Below are 26,922 nucleotides of genomic sequence, written 5' to 3'. Positions count from 1 at the left end.
CCCACGACAACCAACAACCACTACACCTACCAACCTCAACCACCTCCTCCTTCTTCATCCATATCAAGATGCCTCCCAAGAAGAGAGTTGAGCGTTCCGCGACCGAGAACATCTCGCTGGGCCCCCAGGTCCGCGAAGGTGAGTTTACAATTGCCGCATCGAGAGTTTCTGTGCGGTTTCGAGACTAACGGAGGCTTTTTGTACAGGTGAACTGGTCTTCGGCGTCGCGCGTATCTTCGCTTCCTTCAACGACACCTTCGTCCATGTCACCGATCTTTCGTAAGTACACTCAGAAATCCTCACCGAAAACGATTTATTTCGATGAATCGAGGCGACCATTGGAAGCCTGGAGTGCTTGGAACCAGATACCAAATAAAAAAAATGGATGGGAACGTAGGCTAACATTCTGGGTGATTCCAGTGGCCGCGAAACCATCTGCCGTGTGACTGGAGGCATGAAGGTCAAGGCCGACCGTGACGAGTCCTCTCCCTACGCCGCCATGTTGGCAGCTCAGGACGTCGCTGCGCGATGCAAGGAACTCGGCATCACTGCTCTGCACATCAAGATCCGAGCCACCGGTGGAAACGGCACCAAGACCCCCGGCCCGGGTGCTCAATCTGCTCTCCGTGCCTTGGCTCGTTCGGGAATGAGAATCGGAAGAATCGAGGATGTCACCCCTACTCCGTCCGACAGCACGAGACGCAAGGGTGGTCGTCGTGGTCGTCGTCTGTGAGCGAGACGCCGTGGTCGTGGAACCCGGACGTTTTTGTCTCAGAATCAAAAATTTCACTGCTACAACAGAGATGCCAACGTACTCTCTATGGCAGTAGGGTGGACTCGGGGGAGGCAGCAAATGCTGTGGTGGTTGTCAACAAATACGCGAAGAACGGCATTTTGGCCTGGTCTTCAAAGCTGTCGCGCGACTATTACTATGATTCTTCTGCCGCTGCATATGATGGCGCAGGTGATGATGTAGCTTATTCGCATGATGGAAAATCAATACCCAGAAATTTCGACCACCTTCGTCCACATAAAACTTTTCTTCTAGTTTCTGGTCGTTCCACTTTCTTGTAATTGTAAGATCCTGCCCTTTAAATTGTTGAGTTAAGGTGTCTCCACGAATGGCTTCGCAGAACAATAACACGCCATCTCTGCTGTTGCTCTCGCTCCCGCCCAGGACGCTGGTTGGCATAGACCTCCTGTCGTTCAACTCGTCGCCCAACTTCCACGGCATCACGAACATACCATACGGAGTGCACTTCATATACACGGGGACTCATGCCTCGCTTTCGATCCGGCACGGACGATGGATCCAATTGAAACCAGGCGGACCGAGACCGCCGTGGGAAGTCCTCAGATGGAACAGCGACACGGAAACATTGGACCTGTTGGACCATGGTAACCAGACTGCACGGAACGCCATTGCTGCTTTCACCGAATCTTCCGGTCGAGGACTGGTCGACTACACAGCTCTCCAGGATGCTACTTCTGACCTGAACGCACGGGAGTCTGAGGCCGACAACAACGGCGCCGGAAATGAGCAGAGAACTGCTGAAAGCACCGAGGACTGGCCGAAGCTGTCCAAGTACATCACTCCAAAGCTCCTGGACCGCGTACTGTCCAGTACTGAGTGGATCGTGTCGTCCATCTCATCTGCGCCCAGCGATACCGAACATATCCCAGGCCTGTCGCACCTCGAGACCACGAATGCGCTGCACCAGTCGCCGTTGAACCTGCTGCCGATCAACCTGAAACAGACGTGGGAGAGCAGCGACATTGGTGGCACGAGGACGGAAAGGGCAAGAGATAGAAGCTGGTACCTGGGTCAACTGATCGACACGCTCACGCCGGCCAACGGCGACAGGACGCTTGGAGCCCGGGAAGTTCTGGGAGAGTTGCAGTTTTGCTTTCTTATGGTTCTGACGCTCGCCAACTACAGCTGTCTCGAGCAGTGGAAGAGGCTGCTCAGCGTGTGTCTGACATGCCAAAAAGCCTTGCTTGAGGTCGAGCCGTATTTTGTCGAATTGGTCAGGATCCTGGGGACACAGATTCAGCATGTTGACGATGTAGAGGGCGGGCTGTTCGAGTTGAGGGATGAAACTAATAGTTCATGGTTGAGGTCGCTTTGGGCCCGGTTCAAAGTGCTGGTGGATGAGGCTTTTGCTGATGAAAAAGAGGAAGGCAAAGGGAAGGCTCTACGGAAAGAAGTCAATGCTCTACAGAGGTTATTCGAGGACAGATACGGCTGGCAGAATGAGAAGGATGTCCTGAGGAGGGGAATGGTTCAGCTAGAGGATGGCGAGAGCGTTGAGTTGACATTGCAGGGTGCCGATGAGGATGATGAGACTGGGGAATATGCTCCGGTCATTGTCGAAACGTAGACTGTTTGGCACTGGCTGGCCAACCTTTCCAGCAGGTTATCAGCCTGGATGCAAGCGAGACAAACTGCGAGACTCGTGGGGAAGTCGAAAAAGCACTTGTCACTCAGGCCGTGTCAAGTATTCTGACGCTGTTGTTTTTGAACTTGTGAATTGTATTCTTTTTTTTGCCCTCAAACGCATACCCTGATATGGGTTGCCATCTCAGGCGCCGACGTCTGAGCTTATGGACGAAATCTCGTCATTCATGCCATGATTTTTGCTCCGAATCCTCGCCGTGCAATATTTGAAAACCATCCACTGCATCCTTGTCCGTACCGCTCCAGAGCTGCCATGACCAAACATGACAACCACTGAAAATTCGCACCACTCCGGCCACAAACAACCCATCGCCCAACGCGGCAGTTTAACGGTAGGATTTCTGGTATCTCGCTCTGGCACCTGGACCACCAAACTTCTTGGGCTCGCACCGTCTGTTGTCGGCAACCAGGAGCGTTCGGTCGTATTGGACAAGGGCCTGCTTCAGCTGGTTCTTGGTGTATTCGTCGACGAATTTCTGGTAGTAGGCGACGATGGACTTGGAGATGGCTTGTCGGATGGCATAGATTTGCGAAGTGTGGCCACCACCGGTGACTCGAACACGGATGTCGACATCGGCGAACTTGTCAAGGCCGACAATCAAGAGAGGCTCGTAGACCTAAAATTTGCGCCGCAAGTGTAAGTTATTCCGTCCGTTTCTTTCGCGAATTTTCCTGTTGGACCGTGTAGCCGCATACCTTGAATCGCAGGATCTCGGGCTGGACCAGCGCGAGGGGTCTGCCGTTGACCTTGATCAGGCCTTTGCCCTTCTTGCAATGGGCGACTGCGGTAGCTGTGAGAGAGAACTGTCAGCATTTCCATGCCCCCCAGTCGGTAATCATCGAGATCCAGCCGTACCAGTCTTTTTCTTGCCGAAGCACTGCACACTCTGAGGAGCCGACATCTTGAATTGGCGGCAGGGTCACAGAGCAAAAGCAGTTGGTGAAGAATTGGTTGTCGTGTCGAGAGTGCGGGAGATGGCTTGCGCTGCCAGTGTATCTTCAATTTGCTGGTGCAGTGTGCGAGTCGGAATTTTGCCAAGATGTAAGTGCACTAAACCCAAATAGACTGCCTGGTCTTACCTGCAGCGCGGGCCAATAATCGCGCGGCCGCCGCTCCGGTGCAGCAACATAAGGTAAACCGCTGAAAGTTCTTGGCATCCAGCTCCATTCGAAGACTCGGACTCGGACCTGGCTGCGAAGGAAGAGGTCCCGAACGATTGATGCCCTTCGATCAAGACGATTCCCCGTCTCGACCACCCATTCATCGATTAGTCAAGCAAGTGCTTGTCTGTGACCGACTGTTCCTCTTCATGTATAGATAGCGCTTATCAATCATGTCTCAAACAATAGGCAAGGTACGGCACAATGTCCAGGCCTCTAGCTGTGCGACTCACTGATCCAACGCGATAGACCCGTCTTGCCTACTCTCGCACATGGCACCACATCGATGTCGGCAGTGACACTCGCTCACTAGGACGACTCGCTACCTCGATCGCTGTCTTTCTCATGGGCAAACACAAACCGATTTGGGATCCTTCCACCGATTGCGGCGACTACGTGGTGGCTACGGGATGCCACAATATCCATGTTACGGGGAAAAAGAGACTACAAAAGCAATACTACACCCACAACACGCGTCCTGGCAGCCTCAAGCAGATGAGTATGGATCGGATGATCGAGAAATGGGGCGGAGGCGAGGTATTGAAGCGAGCCGTGCGAGGGATGCTTCCCAAGAACCGGCTACGGGACAAGAGGCTTGCCCGATTAAAAGTCTTCGAAGGCTCAGCACACCCTTACAAGCCGAACATTGTCAAATTCGCTGGCAAACCTCATTCGTCCGGACCGGTCACGCAGGCAATCGAAGCCTCCAAAGCGTCTGCGAGCGTTTCATGAAACCTTTTTCTTTACTGCACTGGCGTCGGAAGCGGAAACCACTCAATCGCGGAGTTGAGCAAGGAAGAAATGTATAAAAACTACCATTTGGGTGTATATCTACAAAAAAGATGTTAGATGGACATTAATCCGAGAACTCCAGCAAAGATCATAACCCCCTCCTACATCCGCTGACCTCGCCAAAAAATCATCGTGTCACGGTACATTTGATCAGACCATTGGGGTCCGTTTGAGGCGCATACACTTCGGCATCCTTGCCAGTGTTCTTGAGACCATTATGCCAGCTCAGATCGATTTCGAAATAATGTTTGTTCGGCAGAGAATAGTCGACGGCCTGGACGCGCGGTTGCGCAGCCAGGATCTGCTCGCACATTTTGTACATTGTGTTTTGGACGCTGGGGCTCTCTTCGAGGGCGAAGAGACGGAAAGTGATATCTCTGGCTTTGGACCAGGTATCGTCAAAGAGGGCTACGTCCTTTTTGACAGCATTGAGGTCACCGAACGTGAACCACTTCCAGCCGGCGTCGACCGAGGTACTAAGGATACGGTCATATACCTCGGGCAGGGTGGTGAACTCGTCGCGGATGAAATGATGGAACTCGGAGCCCGTGCTTTTTAGGACCAAAAGGTCGGAAATGCCAGACCTGATTTCAATTCCTTTGCCTTCAATGATATCCGCTGTGACCAGTCTCTTTTCCTCGCCGTCGCGGTAGAATGAGTGCGGGTGCGGTTTCCCGTCGACGGTCATTCGGGTCCATCGGTGCTGGATGATGTCGATATGTGCGGTGTGGATGTGCTTGTATTTCTCGACGAAGTGAGTCCCCAAAATGGATGCGAATAGTTCCGGAGGATGCACCGGGTGCTGCTTGGCCATGATGTAGGTTGTGTTCTTCATTGAGTCGGTTGCGACGACTACGCTGTTGTCTGCTTGGGTGTATCTGTAGACGAATTGTCAGTTTGTACTAGGAGGAGGAGTAGTGATAATGGTGGTGGTGGTGGTGGTGGTGGTGCTCTTCTGGCTTACGATGTCTCAATATCCCCCTCCAGCAACACGCGCACCGTCATCTCGTACACAGTGTGCGTTTTGGTAGCTTCGTCCTTTTCCACTTTGTATAGTCGGATGTTGTCCTTGCCATAACGGGCCGCTGCGACCTTGGGGGCCATCGTGGTGGAGGTTGACGAACTTGAACTGGAGGAAGCACTTGCACCGGCTCCCGAGGGCGAAAGGGTTTGAAACTCGCGGTTCAGTCTTTCTACGGCGCGCTGCATGACGTGACGGTAGAGTCGGTAGAAGAAAGGGACTGTGATATCGGGAGGGAAAGGGAGTATGTAGTAGTATTAGTACTCCTGGTACAGAAGTTATACGTAATTCTGGGCCGCGTTCAAAATACAGAACTGGGATTCCTTATCGGCGGGGCATCACAGTGGCAGAACAAAGTTGTTGCAACTGCAGGGACACACCGCTGAGGACCTCTACCTAGGTAGATAGGTACAATACTAGTAGTACTGTAACAGATCGCTGATCAAGAGCCTGAGAAGCATGGCAGTGGTGAGATGCGGCATTCTGCTGTCGGACGATTGGTCCTTGCAGCAACTGGTTGTACAATCTCGTATATTTTATTCTGTCGGAGCTCGCCGATGAGCGATGAGCGCGGTTGTGCCAGGGGGATCATTGCCCCCCATTTCATTATTTTTATTCAACCCTCTGAGAATCCCCATTAACCTACTATTGTTGCTACTGCCAGTGAACTGTACTGGGTAGGTACTGTAATATCCTTCACGGGATGTAAAGAGCCTGGCTTCCGTTCATTAGACGGAGCAAAGACCCTGACGAGAGCGAAGGACGAAAGTTGGCGATATTGATACCTACAAACATCTGATGTCAGGGATCGCTCAAACGATTACTTCAAGTGGCTGCATTGTCGCACGTCGATTCGACGAGACCTCGAGGCTGTCGCATGAAGCTACCGAGGTGCAAGCGAGAGTCCGATAAGCTTCGATGCTGTGAGAGGACGATTGAAGACGGAGATATTGCATGCAGTGCATCACCCCGGGCTGTCAACGAATGATGATTGCTTTTTTGTTACTGGACTGTCTGTCGGCACCAGACAGCTTGATGCATAGGTATGCCATCTGCAGGCTTTGGCGGCATCCAGCCTTTAATTCTCTTCGTTCAATGGCGTCGGAGTAAAGTAACGTGGTAACGTAACGCGGTATACGGTGTATCAGCTCAATGGAAGACAAGCCAAAGTGTACATGTAGAGTCCTGGATGGTACAGTATCAGATTTAAGTTAAATGCTGCCTAGGTGGTCCTGTACAGGATATAGTTATAATGATTTGGCTTGTCTTCCTGATCCAATTCCTCATCTCGTAGATTTTTCCCGTGAACTGTGCTCTACCTGCTGGACCTGCTACTTCTAGAAGAAGGAGCAGAGGAACTAGGTCTCCGGCTGACCACATGTGGGACAGGAGTCGGCAGTACCTCTCCGTTGCTCTCTGCAACACTGGTCCTTGGGCTGCTTGAACTGACTCTGCGCAACGGACTTGCTGCCACTTGTTCTACTCCCGGAGGGGCGATAGTATCATCCGCTGTCCCGGCACTACGCCCGTTGACGCTTGAAGAGTTCCGGCTCCATCGCGAGTTCGTGCCGGCTGGTAAGGTAGGTGGCATAAGTTCCATTGGGAACGGAGATGGCGAGTACGGCGCATTCGATACGCTGTCGGACGGGGTGATGGATTTGCGAATGCGTGGTTGATACTGACTACCTGGCGACGTGATGACCGAGCCGGATTCTGGACGTGGGGAAGGGGTGCTGAAATATGGTAACGGAGTCAATGGCGATATCGGTTTTAACTGAGCCGCGCATGGGATTGACAACTCTGGGTGAGACGGATTTGGAAGCGAAAGCTGACCGCCTGTCTTCGATGGCTGTGCTTTTACCCTTTCTTCATTGTAGTCGTCATCCCCGCCGTCATCCGAGCCGAGAATCGTGGGAGGATTGTTGCTAAGACCGCCAGGGTGGGACCTGGCACTGATGGACATACGAGCAGCCATATAGTCCGCCAGAGTGAAGTCGGAATTGTGTGTGGGAAGGCCCCCAGCACCAGCTGTTTTGAGACGAGCGTCCGCAGTGCTGCGCATGCTACCATCGCTGTTGCTCCGAGATAAGCTTGCTTCATCAGTGAAAGGATTGTCGGCATCCGCATTCTGTACAATGCCACGGGACGAAGACTGCGGAGACCGTATGAATATCCCTGGCACGTTGGTTGAAACAGATCTGACATAAGGCGGCGCCGGAAGGGTGGCTTCGTTTGAAGGGGCATTGGGTAGGCAGCCTCTTGGATTTCCAGCTCCAAGACAGGTGTCGGTCTGTGACATTTCTGTAATCGCTCTCCGCGGAGTTGTGCCGTCCTCTTCGGATAATCTTTGGCCGTTTCGCGCCCGGAGCATTGAAATTCTTGCCTTCAGCGGTTTGCAGTACCGTAGTAGAAGGTAGAGTATAGCTCCGATTGACGCGGCACCAAGTAGCGACGCTATTACAATTGCTGCAATGTTGGGCGAGGATTTGGAGCTTTCCACTGTGGGATTGGAACTGCCGGAGCTTGTCGATGCTCCATTTGTAGCCACCGGAGGCAGAGGAACGGCGGCGGAGCCAGGTACTGTAGATGTCGGGAGGGAACTCATGGTCCTTGAACTGGTCACTGTCGTGTGAGTTACAGCCGGCATGTTCGCCATGGATGTGGAAGAGGGAATAGTTGTGCTGGTTGACCGGGTGCCGGTACTAGAGTCGAATGAGTTGAAGTCGTCATCAGACTCCCCTTCTATTCCATCATTGTCGTCTTCGTCGTCGGAGTCGTCGTGGGACCGGCCAGGGGGCACCTTGGGTGCAATAGTGAACCCCGGTGCAGGAGGCTGTGGTGGCTTTTCTGGGGCATCACGCTTCGTGATCTTCAAGCTGCTGGACAGATGCGATGTTTCTCTAAGGGGAGCGATCTTGGACCGGTCAAAGCAATGAATGAACTTTCTGGCCGGCATGCTGACTGAGACAACTCAGCGAGCATTCTAGAGTCAATCGACTAGAGTATCCTGAACGAGCAGAACGAAGTAGGTTGTATAAAGCAGGACTGAGGACCAGCCTCGCTCGGAACGCCTAACAATAAGCAACCGTTTGTCCTTCCGGGATGGGTCGACCAGCGCACACCGAGAGAGAAGAAAACAACAAGATTTCGAAGAAATGCCCAGTCAACTATAAGTCTTGACCTGGAGTTCAAGCAACTCACCGTTCGTGGGCTGACTGAGCTACCGTTAAGGCAACCATAGTCCAGCTTGCGTGACACTGTTGACTAGACAAACGCAGTTTCAGTCAGGGGTCTTTGGTCTGCTGAAACAGGCCTGACGGGGAGGGTATGCGCTTTCGTAGCACGCGATCAAAGTCTGTGTGTGTTCACATATCCATGAGAGGAGACCGTCGGTGTTCTGCTGCTGTGCGAGGCAGTAACAGGAGACGACATTTTTGAAACACTCAAGGTCGCGAGTATCGAGGATATCGCTTGGCAGGGAGTGGAGGAGGTGGACGTGTGCGCCAGTGTCCGAAGGCGCAAGGCTGAGTGTCATGCCAAAATTTGGACAACAGGGGACGTTCTCTTCGAATGCACGAGAGGAGTCCATCTAGAAGTGAAAGGACAATACATGTGGTATATGTCGAACCAGTTCACCAACGTTTTGGTGCAGGAATGGTAGAGTACGTTGTACACCGTTGTACGTTGGAATTCAAGTTGGGGAAGCCTTCAAGTTCCGACGGCTTCGAACTTTACGATGGGCCAACCCGACGGACCGCGCGAGGGTCGGTTTCAAGTTGGATCAGAGCGAACCAGTAGTGGAGAGCTGCTTCGAAATTGACTGGACGACAAAGTGTCGAGGAGTTGACAATTTGTACATCGACAGCGAGGCATCAGGTGATGTGGCGGTCGGCTATGGACCATCTTTTTTCCGTAACAGTGGGCCGACTGCTTATCACGTGGGGCTATTGTCACGTGCAAATCTCCCCCTCCACGCGTTCTGCTGCCCCAAAATTTTCTCCTTGCATCCTCCCACTGACACTACAGTGCCAGACCCGGATATTACGGCGGTCCTTCCAACAAGATCCGTCTGGACGACAGCTGCCAGACATCTTCACGAGACAAACCGGGGTATTTGATTGTCATTGATCGAGGCTTCAGATGCCTAAGGAGTGCCTGGGCGCAAAAACGTTCAGTCTACCCACAGTCCAGACCCTCTTACTCCGTACTTGACCCGCAAGCCATCCCATCCACCGCGCGAGCTAATCGCTTTTGCTCCGGCAATGTCCGATCCTAATTGACCCATTTCCAGCGCTGTGGCCGGAGAGCGGTACCCAAGGACCTCGATTGTTCTAAGCGAGCTTCTGGCTTTCGGCTTCAACCAATGGAATGATGGAGAGATGGTTCAAGATCCTCCACTCTTGCCACGAACTTCGAGAAAGACTGCAACAACACGACAAAGTTGCCGGTATCGGGTCGACGGTGAGTCCTCATAAGGCGCAGCATGCGCCGTCAGGATTTGATTCTCTTTTTCGCTTCTGCTCCCTTATTTCTGTTGTTCGTGCTTACTATCTTCGTTCAGTCTGTCTAGTCTTCGCTCTCTACCAATACACTGCACTCATAGCGTGTCGTGTGACCTGCATACACTGCCAAACAAGACGCATTTAGAAATATCTGAGCACTTCACGATCACAAGATGCCTCTCATCGCTCGCCGTTTCTCCATCACGAACTTTATGATCGCGACTTCTGCGCTCGCTTTCCAAGTCTTCGTTCTCTACCCATGGCATAACAAGTTGGATGAAGATTTCAAGGAGTTGAAGGAGGAAAACCTAAAATTGATGAAAGAAATCGAAAATAAAAGGCTGCTGGAGCTGAAAGAGATAAAAGAGGGATTCAGCAGACTGCGAGCAAACTAAGTCCTGGATCTCAAACGGCATACTTATAACCCACCTTTCTTCGAAATCCCAAACTAGAATGTCCTGAACTTCATATCATCCAACAATCAACCATCCTCGCCAGCGCCTGTGCGGTTGCAATTATCCGCGACTGCTCGGATTCCAATACCACCTGCCTCTGGAAGGCTTCGCAAAATCTTCTCGAACAGATCCTGTCGCCCTACAGTGGCAGATATTTGGACCACTTTTTCAACAATGTTGTTTTGAGCGTTCTAGACCGTCGTACCCAAGAAGGGTGCGTCTCCGACACATCCACTGGAGAAATCCCCCTCGCCTGTCGTTGAGATCAAAACGGAGCAACAAGAGATCCTGAGGCCGCTCTTGTCAGCCATCTACACGATCGATTGAGTTGGGCCCTGGCCGCAGGGCACCGCAACCCCTCTACAGCGCAGCCCAGGATTGCCTGAGACGTGCCTCCTGCACATGTTACTTGCCACCGCTGGCTTGTATAAGGATTGCCGCCCGTCAATCAGCCGTCCTTCGTGTGATTGGGACAGCCATGTTTGTACGACAGCCCATCAACCGAACGGCTCTGCTTTGTGACAATCAAAGAGAAGCACGGGTATATCGGCAATACAAGCACTTCGCATCAGGGACGAATTATCGGCGTTCACCGGAGACCTAGAAACCCTGGGGGGAATCCCCCAGACCCCGCTCGTTTCGAAACGGCTTGGGCAAAAGGCATGGACAAGGAGAAGGACAGCAGGTCGACAACGGGTGGCAAGAAGACGACAGACCCTCACATGCCAGGCTTTGGGCAGGAGTGCGTGATTGAAAAAGAACAGGCGCAGGAGAGACAAACGGCATGAAGATGACCATAGAAGAGCATTGCAAGAGGCGCATAGACAGGTCTAGAAATAGAAGGTTGCATAGCATAGCACTGCATATAGGTATGTTTTTAGAGTATATTATTGCCAATCGACGGCACATTCTACCATCCACTCCTCCATGCCTCACTCCCATCGATCGTCCAGAACGCTTTTGGAACAGTAGACTGTACGTTCAACGTCTAAGGAGCCCAAATAACTGACACAACAACTCGCAATATATATATTTATGTACATACCTTACGTACTGATGCAGTTACGTTGCGCAATTGTATATACACTTGCATCTCGGGAGTCAGTGCCTAGGTACTTTATATGAAGAAAACAGGTCATAAGTTACAATAGTTGCCTGTCATGCCTTATATGTATATATATCTCTTGGTAGATGTATCCGGTTGCCAGTGTGGAGTGGGATATACTTTGTGAATATTCTCAAACTTCCTACCAGAGTCAGACTCGGGAATTTCAAACATCAGAATAAAACTTGCTACTTGCTTGACCTCGACACTCCGGGTCCAGCCAATGCATGACAAAAGCTCTCTTGATTATAGGTAGGATGTGCCGTCATGCATACTGTAAGTACCCGGCTCGTTTCAGCATAGATAAATAATGTCCATAGTGTCGTTTCTGCCCAACTACCTACAGTAATGTACGACCTAAGTACACTGCCTAATCCGCCAGATATATACGTACTAGTATGTACATGATCATAGTGTATATATTTAACTGCTGCCACTCTTCTACATCGTTGTACAGGAAGCCCAGCCCCATTCTAAGATATTTACAAGACATACAATCATCGAGTCTGACCGTAACGGCAACAGTAAACAATAAACAATAAACAATAAACAGTAAGCAGTAATCAGTCTGCCAACTCCTCATCACCAAGACGTTCTAAACACCTTCTTCGATAGTGCCACCAAACCATCAAGATGTACATGTATGCTTTGTAGAGTCGGTGCTTCATTGTGAGACACGACGTCGATTTGGCGTGTTCGTTTTCGTAGCCCCGGCCTCGACAGGAGCGACAGTGCATCGGGCCCAACAAAGGCAATCAGTTCGTGCTCACATACTCTTCTTCCCCTCTAGCAATATCACTCTGGTTTGTTCGACGGTCATAGAGGGCGGGGCGACATTTCCGTCTCCGTCTCCGTCTCCGACGAAGGTATCTCCGCGGGTACTGACTCTGGAGCTGCCAGCGCCTCATTAGTGTCATCGTTGACAGTACTAGTACCGCCGCCAACTCCTGCGCCCTCGATGAGAGGAGGATTATTTCTTGCCTGTGCTTCTCCATCCGCACGGTCCAGTTTCCCTTGCTCCTCTTTGGCAGCCTCGCTTTGCAACAAGCTCGCGCGTCTCTGAGCCTCCTCCTCATGCTTGTAACTGACATTCACGGCCAGGAACGATTTGGGCAACTGGACAGTGTTGAATTTGGCTTTCAAGGTTGAAATAACCTCCTTCCAGTCCTGGTGGTTAGTCAAGGACCGACGCGGCGCGCTTCCAATGGCGTGCTTAGAGTCAAGGGACACGTCGAGCGGGTCGATGGTATGGCAACCGGGAGAAATAGAAATGCGGATGGAATAGGTCGATTCGTCGGTTTCGGCGTCCCTAGCCTCGTACAGCTCAAAACAGATTTGCGACAAGTAGTCAAGCTCGGGGATCGTCGATCGTTTGATCTTGGTATGGATTCCGCCTTCCATAATGCAGTTGAGCAGCGTATAGATGTGCGATTCCTTGGTGAAGTAGACGAAGAACTTGGCATCCCCGGAAGCTTGGAGTTCCTCAAGGTCTGACACAATTTCCCGGAGTAGTGGGAGAGAGGTCAGGAGACCGATCTCCAGCTTTTCGTCGTTACTAATACCGTACTCCTGTGGGCCGATGTAGTCGAACAAAATCTTGCTGTACCGATACAGCTCTCGGAGGCGACTGAGTCTCTGGTCAACCATGGACCGACTGTCTCCCGAACCAGTGAAGAGCTTGAAGTATGAAGCCCCTTGCTCCCAAGAGTTCAGAGGCGGCGTGGGAAGCGGCTGCTTGAGGATGGATTGCCTTCTGAGACCGATCTTCTGTGCAAAGCTATGCCGATCATGGATGCTTCCACTTGACGAAACCGTGCTTTCGTGACGACCACGACTGCCAGTCGAGGCAGGGCCGTCATCGGTTCTCTCGGGCTCAGGCGAAGCGCTCGACGAAAGTGCACTTTCTTCCTTGGCCATCTCCTCAAGCAGTGATTGACTTGGGGTGAATACCCACTCTAGAAACTGTTTGTTGTGGAGTGCATCGTACTTCATCGTGTCATACAATTCGGAGATCTTGCTGGGGTCGGCCTTTTCGGTGTCGCAAAATTCCGTGAATAGCTTCTCCCACCGTTCTCTGAACAGCTCTGGATCCTCCCCTGTACACCACCTAGATTGAATAGAGGCGACGCTGACGTACTCTCGCGGTTGGCCATTCGTGTCTTTACCTTCTGCGGAGCCGTTGATGGCCGCCAAAGACGCAGCTGCTCCTGTTGCAAGTTTTTTGAAGTTGTGGCGCATCACTCGCCGATGGAACCGGAGCAGTTCGATAACAGTCTGCATAACGACATATGGCTCCGGTACATCTTTTGGCCATGCAAACTCTTCCGGGACGCTGCCTTCTCGAAGGAGATGCTTAAGCTTCTTTTTCACTTTGTCCATGACGTCCTTCGCGGCATTGGAATCGTCCAGGAGATCCTTCCTAACTGTGATCAGATCTTCCGGGATATCCTGACGGTCTAGGAAGGCAGCTGCCCAAATTTGAGCACTGGTCCTGACTCTATTTTCCGAACTGGTGAAAATGCGAACGTCATCGAGGAGCTCCCGATTGAGGAGTTTGAAGTCGTCTCGCATGTTGGTGCCCAAGTCTTGGGATTGGTAACGAGCAGAATGCGTCGGCTCTCCGCCCCATTTCATGACCAGTTGCAACTTATCAAGGACAAGATCATTTTCTGCAGCCGAAAACCGCGAAAAGGTTGTACCTGATATAGAATCGCTGCGTGATTGCATCCGTGGCATCTCTTTAGAAGTCGTCCGTTCGGTGGTTGGAGATTGGGACAGTTCCGATTGATCGGGCGCTACGTTCGAGTCGTCTTGACTGTTGGTCCTCAAGGCCTCTGCCGAACCATCGCCCATTTCTTCGGGCCTTCTCTTCCGGAACATTGGTTTGATCTGGACTTTTGTACCAGGCTGCTTACCCTTCTTGGCCAAGGCAATCTGTAAATTTCGTAATTTATTCGGATCTTCGAGACCTTCCTTCTGAGCAATCTTAACCGCTGCCTCAACACTCGCCAAAGCCGCCTCTCCTTTGAGAAGCACTTCTTCGTGGTGCCCCTTCAAGAGGTCTGCAAATACCTGTGAATGGGCGGTGAACTTGATCTTCTGCTTCGGAGTTCTGTCGGCATGTCTGATGACTGTGACAACTCCCTTTAGTTTCCACGAGTGTTTTGACGATGGCAAGGGCGCAGCGGGCTCAGCAGGCTTGACAGGTGCCACAGGCTCCGCAGATATTCCAGCGGGGGCTGATGTTGCAAGCTTGGGCGGAGGAAGAATATCTGCATTGTCGATAATAGTAGTGGAGGAGGGAAGGTTGGCATGGGTAGACTTCTCTATGCTTGGAGGGGAACTCAGAGGCGTAGTTGCAGCCGAGCTCTTCACCGACGCCGTAACACTCGAGGCATGGTGCCGCCCAGTATAGGGTAGGTGTTGAGAGAGCTTTCCCATGCTAGGCGACTTCAAGATTGTCTTCAGTGCTGACCGGTGTGGGTGATTGCTACCCTGTCGACGGTGATGCGCACCATCACCGGCCATATCAGGCTGCTCATCAGTAAGGCCATTCTCCCTCCTGAACTTTTCAGCCAGAAACATGCTCCGTAAAATCCGTGCACAATCATTATAATAGTCTTCATTGTCCTTGACAAAACTCCAGCCGTTCACGTCGATGACATAGCTAGCAGTGCCGGTCCGCAACAGATCGAAGCCACAAATACGCTGACCAAAGGCTTGGGAGACCTTGGCGGCCATTTCTCTTTCGGCGTCGCTGAGCTTGGTAACGTACCTGAGTTCCTTCCCGTGGGTATTGCGGCGGACCAGACCGTCAACGACGGGGGACTTTCTTGTCTCTGCGTGACAATACGTCGGACCAACGGTGTAGGCTTTCACATCTTCCGAGTTTTCGGTCCTCAGGAACTGCTCGTAAATGTAGCTGCTGTCGGGTTCTGTGATGGACCTAGGGATGACAAGATTGGGGTCGTACTCTGACGATTTATTTCCGATCTTTCGGAACAATCGTCGAGCACCTCCTTCCTGGCTCTTGGGGAAGTAAATAATGACGTTGTGGTCCTCGCCATTCACTGGCTTCTCGACAAAAGGCTTTTTGAATGTCTTCCCATCCACGAAAAGGGTGTCGCCATCGTCAATCAACTCGACCTGTTGCGTTATTGGGGCACCGCCACCGGTCCCATCTTCGGGCCCTTCCAACACTACCCCTGTCATTGCTTTGACGTGCTGTGCCAGCTCAGGCGATTCCAATTTTGGACCACCATCGCGGTTAACTTCTATCCGTTTTGGGGTTGGAATATGCATTTGATCCAAGATCTTTAGACAGAGCCGTCTATCCCATAGTACCTTTTGCATAGGGAGGTCATTAACCACGAAGGGCTTGCGCAACCTAGCATAAGCGATAGCTTTGTCTAGTGGGAAGCCATCTGAGAAGAACGATATCAGATAATCGCTGCAGAGTGTTAATACAGTTCCGGCCCTCAGCGTGTGCATTTAGTACTCACCATATTGGCCAATTCTCCACGTCTGTCCGAGTCAGTCAGTAGCAGACAGTAAGAAAAGAAATAGAGAACCCTACCTTCATCAAGAATGGCTTTATCGCCGAAAACAATGACATCAAATTCTCCATCTCCCTGTAGTCGGGTCAGGATTTGTCGACTGGGTCGACTTCTTGCCTTGACATCTAACGCGCAAACTCCAATGCGGCCAAATGGTGCTTTGTGCTCAGCGCCTACGCTCTCATTCCGGGAGGATCCAGTCGTGCTCAGCCGGCGGTTTGAAGACACAGAACGAGGCTGGCTGACTCTAGGCGTCCTCGTAGGTAGTATGGTTTCAGTTTCACGTGAATGAATTGCCGTTTCCAAGGTTTGGCCAGCGGGAAGTGACTGTTCGCCCTTGGACGTGGAAGCCTGGGAAGTGACCTGGGACGATGATCCTGACACTAAACTCGTATGGTTAGGACCGAGCTGGAAAGAGGTAGGAGGCAAAAGCAAGGGCAAACCAGAGGCGTGTGTTTTGGATCCAGTGGTAACCAGGGTATGATCATGGGCGATGGTTGGAGTTTGCGCAATTGGAGAGGTCACCAGAGGCAGCCTATCTCCGTCAAAGCTCCTGAGGGAAGCCGGAGGGCTCCTGGAGAAGTCCTCGGATCTCCTGAAAGACCGGAACGAGGAGTATGGGCTGGAAAACCTTCGGTCTGTGAGGGGCTTTTTAGAAGGGGGCGGCATACTCATACTAGAACGGTCGGCAGAAGCCCGAGTGGTCTCAGCGTGGACAGATCTTCGAACATCCGGGCCCTTGTGGCTGGCCAACAAAGAGTGAGTTGACAGAGATCGACCAGTCTGAAGCGATGGCCGGATTGAGGTTACAGAAGAAGCGGCAGAATGCACGGCTGATAGCGAAGCGGCCTCGTCGAGATCGTTACCCGAGGTGTTGGTGGGGGCCCGCTGGAGAGGAGACTGAGACTCCGCCATGGGCAAGCTCTGAAGATGGGTGTTGTTGCCTCGCAAGATGCTATGTTAGATAGAAGTGCAGGCACCCCGGTCAAGTGGGAAGGAAAGCTTCGAGTTGTGGCGTTGGAACCTGGCTCATTCAGCCGGATGGAAGCGAGGCTGGATGATGCATTGGGCGGACAAGGATACTATGATGTCTGGACAGGTTGCACGAGATGCCTGGTTGATTTGCTGAAGAGACAAGCAAACCCACAACTGAACTATCCGTAACCCGGAGACAGATGTGGTGCGGTAGAGAAGAAAGAGGAAGCAGTAAAGATAAACGATGATGCTAGAGGAAGCAGAAGTGCTGGTGAGTTTTGCGGCGAAGTAGCAGGCTTGGAGGCTTAGTCATCAGACGTCATTGGCTACTCGTTAAATCAACGTCGGACAAAGAAAAAAATTAATTGGAGTTGCGGCAGAAACAGAAACACGAGAATCTACAATAAAACAGCCGCTGCAGCGCCATGACTACATCCACTTTCCACCACAATCGTGTTCAAGCCTGAGAAGGGCGGTGTCAACATAGAGCCGCACCTGTTCCATCATGGAAGACGTTGTGGAATTCCCAGCCGCGAAACGGCAGCGTCGGGAGGATGCTGTGATCTCGACGGAGAATAAACCTACCAGTTCCAGACTTTTTGCTCCGTTCAGGGTACGGCTTTTCCACCTCTCTTTTGTGAAGCCACATCCATTGACTTAGATTCTTACAGACTCTTGGCCTCGTTTCTCCCACTAGAGTTCCCTTCACCTCGGTGCCGCTAGGCAAAACCACGTTCCAGATTACAACGTCGGTCGGTAACAGCCTGCACACCTACGATCTCCGGAGGGGGCTCAACCTGGTCTTTCTCAGCCGTCCGCAATGCCCGAAGCGCATCACTGCCATCCATGCCCACCGAGATCTTGTGTTTGCGGCCTGGGGAGGGACACAGCCCAATGAGGCCCGTGGACTATGGGTATTCAAGCGAGGACGGTTGATCGGGGAGCTCGACAGCAGCAACACGCATCCGCAGGAGATTGTGCAGATACTAGTTTTTGGACCATGGCTCGTCGGATGCGGAGCTGAAGCAATCGAAGTCTGGAAGAGCGATTCCTACGAACACTATACTACAATCTTACCGTCGTCCACGTCGATCGACAGCCGAACACAGGGGGTTTTCTCCGGGCAGATCTGCACCTTGCCGACATTGCTGAATAAAATCTGCGTGGGAAGGAGAGATGGCCTTGTCGAGATCTACAACATTAGTACCGGACGTCTGGTACATACACTCCTCGCTCCGTCTGCTCGTTCTGGCTCTGTCACAGCGCTTGCTCCAGCTCCAGCCATCTGCCTTCTCGCAGTCGCGTATGCTGACGGCTCTCTGGTCATCGTCGATGTCGAGGCCGACGAGCAAGTTCTTGAGCTGCGTCAGAGAAATACGAAAAAGCCTGTCACGTCCATCAGCTTCCGCACTGATGGCATGGGGGCAGGCGAGGACGGCCGCAAGGACGGTGTTATGGCCACATCAAGCACGGAAAGCGGCGACATCACCTTGTGGGATCTCAATCGTGGCGGCAGAGTGATGGGTGTGATACGAGGTGCTCACGAGACATCGAACTTGGGCCAGGGGACTGGTGTGAACAAGGTGGAATTTCTACCTGGTCAGGCTGTCTTGATCTCGTCCGGACTAGACAATGCCCTTCGATCATGGGTATTCGATCAGAACCCGTTCTCGCCTATTCCACGTCCCTTGCATTCCAGAAGCGGACATGCAGCCTCCGTTACGAAGCTCGAATTCCTCCCTGCGGCGTCGGATGGGTCAGACGCAGCTGGCAAATGGCTTTTGTCCGCGGCCCAGGACCGAAGCTTGTGGGGACTCAGTTTGCGCAAAGATGGACAGAGTACAGAGTTGAGTCAAGGTGCTGTGAAACACAAGGCCCGTAAGGTTGGACTTCTTGGTGACGACTCGGCCGGAGTCGAGGATTTCAAGGCCCCACCAATCATCGACATGGCTTGTTCATTGAGCCGTGATGGCGGTATGGGCGCGGTCAACGGTCCAGTGTGGGAAAACGTCAAGAAGGTCAACGCCGAGGAGGTTAGCATGACGGGATGGGAGAGCATCGTCACGGCCCACGCCGATGATCGATTTGCACGAACCTGGTCATGGGGAAGGAAGAAAGCAGGCCGATGGGCCTTTGAGACGGGAGATCGCAAGCCGGTTACGAGTGTGGCGATCACCGCATGCGGCACCTTCGCGATCGTGGGCTCAGCCGGGGGGAGTCTCGATATGTTCAATCTGCAATCCGGCGCACACCGTCAACGGTATCCCCCTCGCCTGCCCCCTTCTCAAGTCAAAGCAATGAAATTGCAACAACAGACGCCATCTGACGCAGTGGTAGCCTCGTCAGCCCGAGGCCATCGCGACGCCATTACGGGCATCATTGTCGACAATCTCAACCGGACCATGGTCTCTACCAGTCTAGATGGATCAATCATATACTGGGAATTCGCCACAGGCAGGATCCTCGAAAAGACAAAGTTCGACGGGGCGATGCCCACAGCTATTCGCTACAACCCCGTCTCAGGGTTGCTGGCAATATCGTGCGACGACCTATGTCTGCGAGTCGTCGATGTCGAAACTCGCAAGACAGTCCGTGAGCTGTGGGGATGTGTGGGCCAGATCTACGATTTTTGCTTCTCCCACGACGGAAGATGGATTGTCGCATGCTCCATGGACTCGGTTGTTCGCGTCTTTGATCTCGCGACAGGACATCTCGTCGACGCATTCAAGACAGCCACTTGTACGGGCGTTGCGTTCTCAAGCACCGGCGAGTTTCTAGCCACTGCACATGCTGGGCAGCCAGGCATCAACATCTGGACGAATAAAACCTTGTTCACGCACATTCCAACCAGACAAATCGACGACATGGAAGGCATCATCGATCTCAGCGAGACGGCCGAGTTCCAAGCTGCGAGCCAATTGGCTATAGAACAGGCCACCGACAGTGCCACAGCGGGAGAGTACGACGACCAAGTGGACAGTCCATCATCGACTATAGACCAGCTCGACCAGAAACTACTTACATTGTCCCTCGTTCCTCCGTCAAGATGGCAAACCCTGTTGAATCTCGAAAGCATCCGGCAACGGAACAAGCCGGTCCAGCCTCCGGAAAAGCCCAAGGCCGCCCCCTTCTTCCTGGGGACAAGTCTCACCACCATCAATGGCGGCGCTCTCACAGACGGCACCAACAATGCCCTCGCCCTCGATCAGGATACCAAACAAATCGAAGAAACCGAACGGTCTCGAATCTCCCGGCTGGCGTCGACCGCACTATCCGAACAGCATCACTCGCAAATGTCTACTATCTTGGACAAGTTTGCATCTGATCCGCGAGGCGACCCATCTCCCCTAGCTGATTATCTGACGGCTTTGCCTCCTTCTGCCGCCGACCTCGAGATCCGCTCGCTGACACTGCATGAGATGTCCGTGTTTGTCCGCGCTCTGACCAGTCAACTTGGACTAAGAAAGTCCTTTGAACTGGTCAACACGTGGATGAGCGTCTTCCTCAAGATCCATGGTGACTTCGTTGGCGAAGTCAAGGAGCTGAGTGATGCGGTGCTCGCGTGGCGCGACGCCATGGACAGGGAAGAAAAGCGGTTGAGCCAGTTGGTCGGCTATACGAGGGGTGTGGTAGATTTTTTGCGTAGTGCTCGGTAGAGTGGGACCCCATCATGTCCATCCAATACTATATCAATAATGGTGATGATGATGATTTGTGATTGTATATTTTTATTTCTTTTTGCTGGTTCGGCGGCCCAGCCTGCCCTTGAAACATGTCCTGCACTGTCTTGCACAGCACGAGGCCGCTGGACGGTCGGGTTTGCGCTGACATGTTTCGACAGGCCAACCCGCCGGATGTTGAGGTTTTTTTTTCTTGGAAAAAGCTATCTCCAAGTGAGTTACTTGAGTTCGTGAGAACGCGGAGTCAAGAATAGTAGGGGTCGTAACTGCCTCCGCCCACCAGGATGCGCTGTGAACACCCGAACTGTGGCGCCTTGCGACAACAAGAGCTGTCGTGGCTAAAAGTCTTGGTCCGAGGGAAGACTGCCGGCACAGAAAGGAGCGGAAACATGAATTGACCCAACGGAGACTTGACCTTGACCACGGGCCAATGGCCCGTTATACAGCTAGCAACCGTCCTTCGTGCCTTTTCTCTTTGGCATGAATGCATCTGCTGCGCCTGTCATTCGAAGGGCAGCACAGCGCGAGGCGGCCGGATCCAAACTCTAAGATGAGTAATAACAGTTAGACCGGGTTTTCGGGTCCATGTCACCAGTTTTGTCAGTCCCTAAGATTTTCCCGAAAGAGGGATTGATTTAGTGGAGGACAAGAACCGGACGCCATTTGGCATGCAAACTCCCCAACGTACAACTGGTCCAGCATAGGATTGAGATCAGACAGTTTGGATATGGCACGAAATCATGCCGAATGCTGACAACAACAGCCCGTGAAGCTGGGGGCTAAGCATGTAAACCAAGAGCTAGCAAAGGCCCTTGGTTACCTTTTGGCTCAAGACTCGATATTGAAAGTGGTCGTCCCACGTCCTTGCGGCAGGCGCTTGAACCTATGGTCAGATCTCACGTCAGCCTATCCTGTCTCGACCTGGAGGCAAGACTAGATTGAGCTATGGAAACGAAGGCGGCAAACCTACCATACAGGGTTGCAGAAAAGAAAGATGGTCTGCAACCTTTTGATCTGTGCCTTGATCCAGTCCAATTGACCCTCCCGTAAGACCAACGGTAGCGCGTCGTCCTCGGGCTCCGCCAGGCGGTAGAGGACAACGATGCGTGCAAACATGACCCAACCGCCGGATGCGGCGGCATGAGTTTTGTAATTAGCATCGGTCGGTATGCGGATGGTTTGGCCTGTTTGCTGGTCCACAATGTCTTTGTACGGGAAATTGATCTCATGTGAATGTACCGGATTGGTTGGGACCACGGTGTCGCCGAGGTGGCAAGGGACTGATTCACAGATAGCATCCGCAGAAGCTTGCATGTCGGCGTTGGCCTTGTCCAGGATAGCACGGTACTTGTGGTTTTCGAAGATCCTAGGCTCCGTGGCGGAGACATCGCGGATCATCTGCAAGGTAAGCAGCCGACGTCTATGCCATTCGTTCCATATATTCGAAAAGGCGAGGTCGTGCCAGACAGAACATCGCTCTCCATAAAAGCCGGCAGCCACAATTGAAGGCGTGACCTCGCCTCGCCGTAGGTAATGTGGGTGCCAGTGAGGAAATGTAATGCTTCGTTTCCACGTCAGCAGGTGGGTGTCGATCGTGACCGCTTCTGCAATTAGTGTCTCATATTCCTGGCGACGATCAATAGGACTTCTTGCTAACGGGGCTTCCCGCTTCAAGTTCCATAGCCGGCTCTGCACATCAACGATTTCCATCCCAATCTTGTCAAGCTGTGTTATCCTGGTGTCTTCAACCAAAGGATTTTCAAGGTGCTCTTCTGCGCCAGGTGGAAGAGCAACCCGCCAGGACAACGCATGGTGAAGAAGAGCGTTCCGAGTGGCAGTCACCAGTTCACGACCAAATTCCGTGGCATAGTTAGAGGCACCCCTAAGTTTCAGGAGGGCCAATGCTCCTTGCTTATGTCCGCCAGACTGTGGCAGCTCAGGCAGATAATGTGCAAGAAGCGCCTCGTAAAGGTCAAAGAGCAGAATAGTCATGAGCAGCTCGTCTAAGGACGTTTTCGAAGGAGTAGCCAGTGCTTCGCGGGTAGACGATATGGCTTTTGCATAAAGCCTCCGTGCAGGTGGTGAATCACAACCCTGGAAATTCCACATCATAGCAATGTTAACCGTGACTGCGGCAGTGGCATGTCGTAATGGAGAGTCGGCCGACGAGTGGTGGTACATTGGTTGCCACAGCTTAGTGAAGCTTTTCTTTGCCTGGGGATCGTGGACGATGCCAGTATAATAATGGAAAAAGAAGCAGATCGAAGCCTCTTTTGGGTCTTGCCGGATCACACCAGGGACTATGGACGTAAAGTTGTTCGAGACCCGTCCGTCCATTGACGTGGAAGAGTCCGACTCATCCCAGACGGAGGCATTCTCTGAGGAACTTGAGGAATTGACCCGGCAGAGCGCGATGCCAGAACCTGGAGGTGAGGCAAGCGCGGAGGGTTTCAACGTCGACGGCACAATCGATCTATCACCGGATGGCGTACCGTTGCTCGGCCGTTTTTTCTGTGCAGCATTCTGCCGCTCGATACGTCGAAGAACGACATTGTTCTCGCTTCGATGGGCCGCATCAAACACATCGCCATAGCCAGGGCATGTTTGATGCCGCCGAACGCAGTTGTTGCAGTGTGGTTTTGTTTGATCGCACTAAGAAACAGGGTAAGTACAGAGAACGGAGGACGTGGGCAACAGAACGGACCTTGACCCGTCTGGTTCGACAAGTCTTGCATCCTCCCGATGGACCGAAGTAGACCATCTCCGGTTTTCTGCAATGGCGTTATGGAGTCCGGATAACCTTGACCTGCAACAACACCTTCATCAAGAAACGCAGAGCAACCAACTCTTCTGGTTGATCGCAACTTGTCAAATGTATTCGGCAACTCAAATGCCAGGCAGCACCAATTTCGATACGCGATGTCTAGCATTAGCCACGATATCGTCGTCTTCTATCACGGCTCAGAACCTTGGCACCATTTGTGGCTCTCTCCAATTGAAGGGTTCAGCATTCTTTGGTAAGCCCACCGATGTATGGGGGCGTCTTCTAGGGCGGAGGTAAGGACCATTCCGAACTCACAATCATCCCAAAAGCCCATACCAGAAGGCCAAGCAGGACGATTACGAGGACAATGCGATATACGGCACGTTGTTTCGTGCGACCCACCGGACTGATGCAGCGACCACCTCCGGCTCGCAAGGCACGCCTTTTTCGGGTTAGTGTGGTAGGCGCTGTCAGATATACCGCTGCGCCACGGATGTGACGGATACAGTACCGGGAGCCACATGCTGGAGCTTATTTTCTAGGCAATCCTATGCGATCTGTTTGATGTATTGCTCGAGAAATGGAGTCAATTCAGCTGCAGCTGCTGTATACAGGCCGTTAGTTCAGAGTCGTAGAATGACATGGTAGGTCAAGTCGACTGTGCCGTTGTAGAAGGATTCAAAGGCCAGATTCGGGTCGATGAAGTTGTGAAAAGCTTCCGCCGGCGAATGGAGTAACTTTGCTCCGATGCATTGCTGCTGATATAAGCTCCGACCCTAGTACATTTTGAGTCTAGTCAGGGATTTTAATGCACCATGAGTTGCTAATATTGACCTTTTCGCTAATCAAATTACTGTTGTAAAACGTATGTGGCACTTGTGCACAGGCACTGCACAACATGCCGCGGCTTGTTCCTGTGCCCACTGGCAGCGAACGAAACTCCAAAAAGATCTTTTGCTCTCCACTAATACTCGGTTTCGATGATGTCTAATAAGTCTGTGGGACGGAGGATTGCCTCACGTCAACCGTGCGTGTGTCGGAATCCTCGGACCAATGTCCACTGATTCGCTGCAACTCGTCTATCGGCTCCGTCCTTTCGGGCGGAAAACTTTCTAGCTCAGCCTTATTTACATCTGTCGCTGACACAGCGACATGGAGTGGAATCCTGGTGCCTAAGGCTGCTGTCCCCTGTCGATGGAAGAGGAAATGCTTGCGAGATCACCGTACGTGTACCCGGCGGCTTGACCATGCTCTCTTCTTGGCTGCTGGTCGGCCTTACGACCTGTATCTCTTCCAAGGGACTGGCTTGCGAGAGAAAGGTAGGCGCAGCAGGAACAATGTTTTGACCGACTCCAGGTTACGGGCGAACGCCCCGGTATCAGTATTCATATTGTGGGTACCACTATACCTCGAGAATATTGATAAAGTGTGACTTCGTCCTCCACCGGTCATTGCACGCTCCATCACTTCCTCAACTGTTCTTCTTCGGGCCAAACAACACAATAACTTTCAATCTTCCAGCCTATATTGTTACACATATATTCATATTTTCCCCTCGATTGTTAAACGACACCACCATGCCTACTAGTTCAGATGTTTGCCTAGACGTCTCTCCGGAGTGTCCGGTTGAAGCCTCAATCTACGGATACTACCCCAACCTAGGGGCGAATGCATTTTTTGTCGCCTTTTTCGCCACGTGCTTCTTCCTCAATCTCGGTCTGGGGTTCAGGTACAAGACATGGACGTACATGGTGGCCTTGAGTCTGGGGTGTTTAACGGAAACCATCGGCTACATTGGAAGACTTATAATGCGCGGCAACCCGTTTGCAGACTCAGGTTTCATCACTCAGATTTGCTGCTTGATCATCGCACCGGCCTTCAACTCTGCAGCAATCTATCTGACCCTCAAGCATGTCACCCTTTGCTTCGGTCCGGAGTTCTCACTTCTCAAGCCGCGATTCTATACCTACATCTTTATCTTCGCGGACCTGGTCTCGCTTGTTCTGCAGGCCATTGGAGGTGCACTAGCGTCCACGGCCGACACACAAGACCAGCAAGACTTGGGTGACAACCTGATGATGGCCGGTATCTCCTGGCAGGTGGTGTCGCTATTTTTCTTTGCCCTCTCGGTCGCGTTTTACATTTTCCGCCGATGGAGAGCGCTTGCGCGACACCCGCTGTCGGCCGAGGCATCCGCCACGCTTCGCGACACCAAATTCCGCCTCTTCGCCCTCGGCGTCTTCACTGCCTGGATCACCATCTTCATTCGATGCGTCTATCGAATCATTGAGATGGCTGGTGGCTGGCGGAATTCCATCATGCGTAATGAAACCGACTTTATCGTGCTTGAAGGAGTGTATGTATATCCCGACTGATTATCCATGCATGTATGAAGATGACTGATCCTTTTCTAGTATGCTGGTATTGGCCACCTTCATGCAAACCTTCTTCCACCCGGGCTATTGCTTTCCTCGGCTTTCTTCTCGATGGTCGCCCAACGACGGCGTCCCATTGCCCAGCAAGTCTTCTCGAGACGTGTCGATGGAAAACTTCGCCAGCTCCCGCGCGGGTGCTTAGCCGTGTCCACGAAAGACTTGAAAGGGGTGGTTGACGTCCCGATATCTGGTGACTCACGTCTCCAATGAATTGCGCAGTCGCAATGCTGCGAGGCTCGACACCACCGACCTCCGTCCCTGGCTGCGTCTGATGTTTCTGTTTGCTTTCGGCGGAAGAGAAAAGGTCACCAGGTGATCCCGGCTGTCGCCCGCCCTGCGGCGCGCCGCGATGACCTGAACAAAAATGTGATGGGTTTGTGGTTTGATCCAATATCATCTATGGACGCGGGGCGACCAAACCGCCGGGTGGAGATCATGATTATAGACTTGAAAAGAAAAAGGGGGAGCAAACCTACCAAGAAGCAAGCGTTTCGATTTTGAATTGTTTATGATCTGGAACGTTTCCGTAGACGCTGATGCGCTCCACCAGGAAAGAGGGCACTGTACAGGCTGAGAATATATACCCACCTAAGGTAGTTGATACCTTATCATAACCTTGATATTCATCCCAAGGCTCCCACGTTTCGTCCGTTACTTGTGCTGGCAGTCTTACTGTGCTGAGTGGCAGACCTATAAGAAAGGCTAAATCCGGGAGCAGACTTCGTACCATGGTCGGATGGAGCAAATCTACCTATCAACCTTCCCACGCGTTGATTACAGAAGCCTTGGGAGCTCGGATATTTAAGCGGAGAAAGGCTTCAATATACAATGTTGTACTGTTGTGCCAGTGATGCCCATGGCTTATATCTATTCTTGAAAGTGCACTGATTGAGCATCACTATAAATTACCGCGATACCAAGACGTTTAGGCACCTACCTAGGTATAACGTTTTATATTTGAAGATCTGCGGTGTGTCTTTATCTTTCTTTATCCAGCAGCAGGGCGGAAGGAAAACAG

The 26,922-nt window shown here is 52.2% G+C and overlaps 11 protein-coding genes across 11 annotated transcripts; 6 read left to right on the top strand and 5 right to left on the bottom strand.

The window, feature by feature from the left end:
* Positions 1-68: 68 nt before the first annotated feature.
* HMPREF1120_08525 (40S ribosomal protein S14) lies at positions 69-733 on the top strand (the record flags this gene model as incomplete). The annotated part of the gene is made up of 3 exons (XM_009162783.1): positions 69-138; positions 207-279; positions 421-733. The coding sequence occupies 3 exons, from the start codon at positions 69-71 to the stop codon at positions 731-733; spliced, it is 456 nt and encodes a 151-aa protein (XP_009161031.1).
* Positions 129-3,525, bottom strand: HMPREF1120_08523 (40S ribosomal protein S16). The gene is made up of 3 exons (XM_009162781.1): positions 3,315-3,525; positions 3,155-3,249; positions 129-3,075 (listed from the first exon to the last, which is right to left on the bottom strand). Exons 1-3 carry the CDS (start codon positions 3,358-3,360, stop codon positions 2,785-2,787), a joined length of 432 nt encoding a protein of 143 aa, XP_009161029.1. The 5' UTR covers positions 3,361-3,525; the 3' UTR covers positions 129-2,784.
* Positions 1,122-2,381, top strand: HMPREF1120_08524 (uncharacterized protein; the record flags this gene model as incomplete). The annotated part of the gene is made up of 1 exon (XM_009162782.1): positions 1,122-2,381. One exon carries the CDS (start codon positions 1,122-1,124, stop codon positions 2,379-2,381), a length of 1,260 nt encoding a protein of 419 aa, XP_009161030.1.
* A 114-nt stretch (positions 3,526-3,639) lies between the features above and the next one.
* HMPREF1120_08522 (50S ribosomal protein L13) lies at positions 3,640-5,496 on the top strand. Its single transcript, XM_009162780.1, has 2 exons — positions 3,640-3,813; positions 3,869-5,496. The coding sequence occupies exons 1-2, from the start codon at positions 3,793-3,795 to the stop codon at positions 4,349-4,351; spliced, it is 504 nt and encodes a 167-aa protein (XP_009161028.1). The 5' UTR covers positions 3,640-3,792; the 3' UTR covers positions 4,352-5,496.
* On the bottom strand, positions 4,539-5,515 carry HMPREF1120_08521 (uricase; the record flags this gene model as incomplete). The annotated part of the gene is made up of 2 exons (XM_009162779.1): positions 4,539-5,289; positions 5,376-5,515. The coding sequence occupies 2 exons, from the start codon at positions 5,513-5,515 to the stop codon at positions 4,539-4,541; spliced, it is 891 nt and encodes a 296-aa protein (XP_009161027.1).
* Positions 5,516-6,747: 1,232 nt separating this feature from the next.
* HMPREF1120_08520 (uncharacterized protein) lies at positions 6,748-8,388 on the bottom strand (the record flags this gene model as incomplete). The annotated part of the gene is made up of 1 exon (XM_009162778.1): positions 6,748-8,388. The coding sequence occupies one exon, from the start codon at positions 8,386-8,388 to the stop codon at positions 6,748-6,750; it is 1,641 nt and encodes a 546-aa protein (XP_009161026.1).
* A 1,719-nt stretch (positions 8,389-10,107) lies between these two features.
* HMPREF1120_08519 (uncharacterized protein) lies at positions 10,108-10,329 on the top strand (the record flags this gene model as incomplete). Its single annotated transcript, XM_009162777.1, has 1 exon — positions 10,108-10,329. One exon carries the CDS (start codon positions 10,108-10,110, stop codon positions 10,327-10,329), a length of 222 nt encoding a protein of 73 aa, XP_009161025.1.
* Positions 10,330-11,173: 844 nt separating this feature from the next.
* Positions 11,174-17,262, bottom strand: HMPREF1120_08518 (uncharacterized protein). Its single transcript, XM_009162776.1, has 4 exons — positions 16,722-17,262; positions 16,071-16,433; positions 15,997-16,018; positions 11,174-15,944 (listed from the first exon to the last, which is right to left on the bottom strand). Exons 1-4 carry the CDS (start codon positions 16,963-16,965, stop codon positions 12,311-12,313), a joined length of 4,263 nt encoding a protein of 1,420 aa, XP_009161024.1. The 5' UTR covers positions 16,966-17,262; the 3' UTR covers positions 11,174-12,310.
* A 116-nt stretch (positions 17,263-17,378) lies between these two features.
* Positions 17,379-21,386, top strand: HMPREF1120_08517 (uncharacterized protein). Its single transcript, XM_009162775.1, has 2 exons — positions 17,379-17,638; positions 17,697-21,386. Exons 1-2 carry the CDS (start codon positions 17,531-17,533, stop codon positions 20,679-20,681), a joined length of 3,093 nt encoding a protein of 1,030 aa, XP_009161023.1. The 5' UTR covers positions 17,379-17,530; the 3' UTR covers positions 20,682-21,386.
* HMPREF1120_08516 (uncharacterized protein) lies at positions 18,595-24,184 on the bottom strand. The gene is made up of 3 exons (XM_009162774.1): positions 23,410-24,184; positions 21,676-23,357; positions 18,595-21,588 (listed from the first exon to the last, which is right to left on the bottom strand). Exons 1-3 carry the CDS (start codon positions 23,464-23,466, stop codon positions 21,534-21,536), a joined length of 1,794 nt encoding a protein of 597 aa, XP_009161022.1. The 5' UTR covers positions 23,467-24,184; the 3' UTR covers positions 18,595-21,533.
* Positions 24,185-24,340: 156 nt separating this feature from the next.
* Positions 24,341-26,669, top strand: HMPREF1120_08515 (uncharacterized protein). Its single transcript, XM_009162773.1, has 2 exons — positions 24,341-25,825; positions 25,884-26,669. The coding sequence occupies exons 1-2, from the start codon at positions 25,047-25,049 to the stop codon at positions 26,044-26,046; spliced, it is 942 nt and encodes a 313-aa protein (XP_009161021.1). The 5' UTR covers positions 24,341-25,046; the 3' UTR covers positions 26,047-26,669.
* Positions 26,670-26,922: the final 253 nt, after the last annotated feature.

Source organism: Exophiala dermatitidis (genome assembly GCF_000230625.1).
Source record: "Exophiala dermatitidis NIH/UT8656 unplaced genomic scaffold supercont1.7, whole genome shotgun sequence".
In the NCBI taxonomy this organism is placed as follows: domain Eukaryota; kingdom Fungi; phylum Ascomycota; class Eurotiomycetes; order Chaetothyriales; family Herpotrichiellaceae; genus Exophiala; species Exophiala dermatitidis.
Note: the sequence above shows the minus strand (reverse complement) of the source record. Positions and strands in the feature narration are given on the sequence as shown.

Coding starts and splice junctions, on each gene's coding strand:
- HMPREF1120_08522 (XM_009162780.1), top strand. CDS start 3,793: ATGTCTCAAACAATAGGCAAG. Junction 3,814..3,868: donor TGTCTCAAACAATAGGCAAG/GTACGGCACAAT, acceptor CCAACGCGATAG/ACCCGTCTTGCCTACTCTCG.
- HMPREF1120_08518 (XM_009162776.1), bottom strand. CDS start 16,965: ATGGCGGAGTCTCAGTCTCCTCTCCAGCGGGCCCCCACCAACACCTCG. Junction 16,019..16,070: donor TAAAGCCATTCTTGATGAAG/GTAGGGTTCTCT, acceptor TGACTCGGACAG/ACGTGGAGAATTGGCCAATA. Junction 15,945..15,996: donor GTGGAGAATTGGCCAATATG/GTGAGTACTAAA, acceptor AACACTCTGCAG/CGATTATCTGATATCGTTCT.
- HMPREF1120_08523 (XM_009162781.1), bottom strand. CDS start 3,360: ATGTCGGCTCCTCAGAGTGTGCAGTGCTTCGGCAAGAAAAAGACTG. Junction 3,250..3,314: donor CTTCGGCAAGAAAAAGACTG/GTACGGCTGGAT, acceptor TCTCTCTCACAG/CTACCGCAGTCGCCCATTGC. Junction 3,076..3,154: donor CCGAGATCCTGCGATTCAAG/GTATGCGGCTAC, acceptor CGCAAATTTTAG/GTCTACGAGCCTCTCTTGAT.
- HMPREF1120_08516 (XM_009162774.1), bottom strand. CDS start 23,466: ATGGTCTACTTCGGTCCATCGGGAGGATGCAAGACTTGTCGAACCAGA. Junction 23,358..23,409: donor GTCGAACCAGACGGGTCAAG/GTCCGTTCTGTT, acceptor CCTGTTTCTTAG/TGCGATCAAACAAAACCACA. Junction 21,589..21,675: donor CTTTTCTGCAACCCTGTATG/GTAGGTTTGCCG, acceptor ATCTGACCATAG/GTTCAAGCGCCTGCCGCAAG.
- HMPREF1120_08517 (XM_009162775.1), top strand. CDS start 17,531: ATGGAAGACGTTGTGGAATTCCCAGCCGCGAAACGGCAGCGTCGGGAG. Junction 17,639..17,696: donor GACTTTTTGCTCCGTTCAGG/GTACGGCTTTTC, acceptor AGATTCTTACAG/ACTCTTGGCCTCGTTTCTCC.
- HMPREF1120_08515 (XM_009162773.1), top strand. CDS start 25,047: ATGCCTACTAGTTCAGATGTTTGCCTAGACGTCTCTCCGGAGTGTCCG. Junction 25,826..25,883: donor TTTATCGTGCTTGAAGGAGT/GTATGTATATCC, acceptor ATCCTTTTCTAG/TATGCTGGTATTGGCCACCT.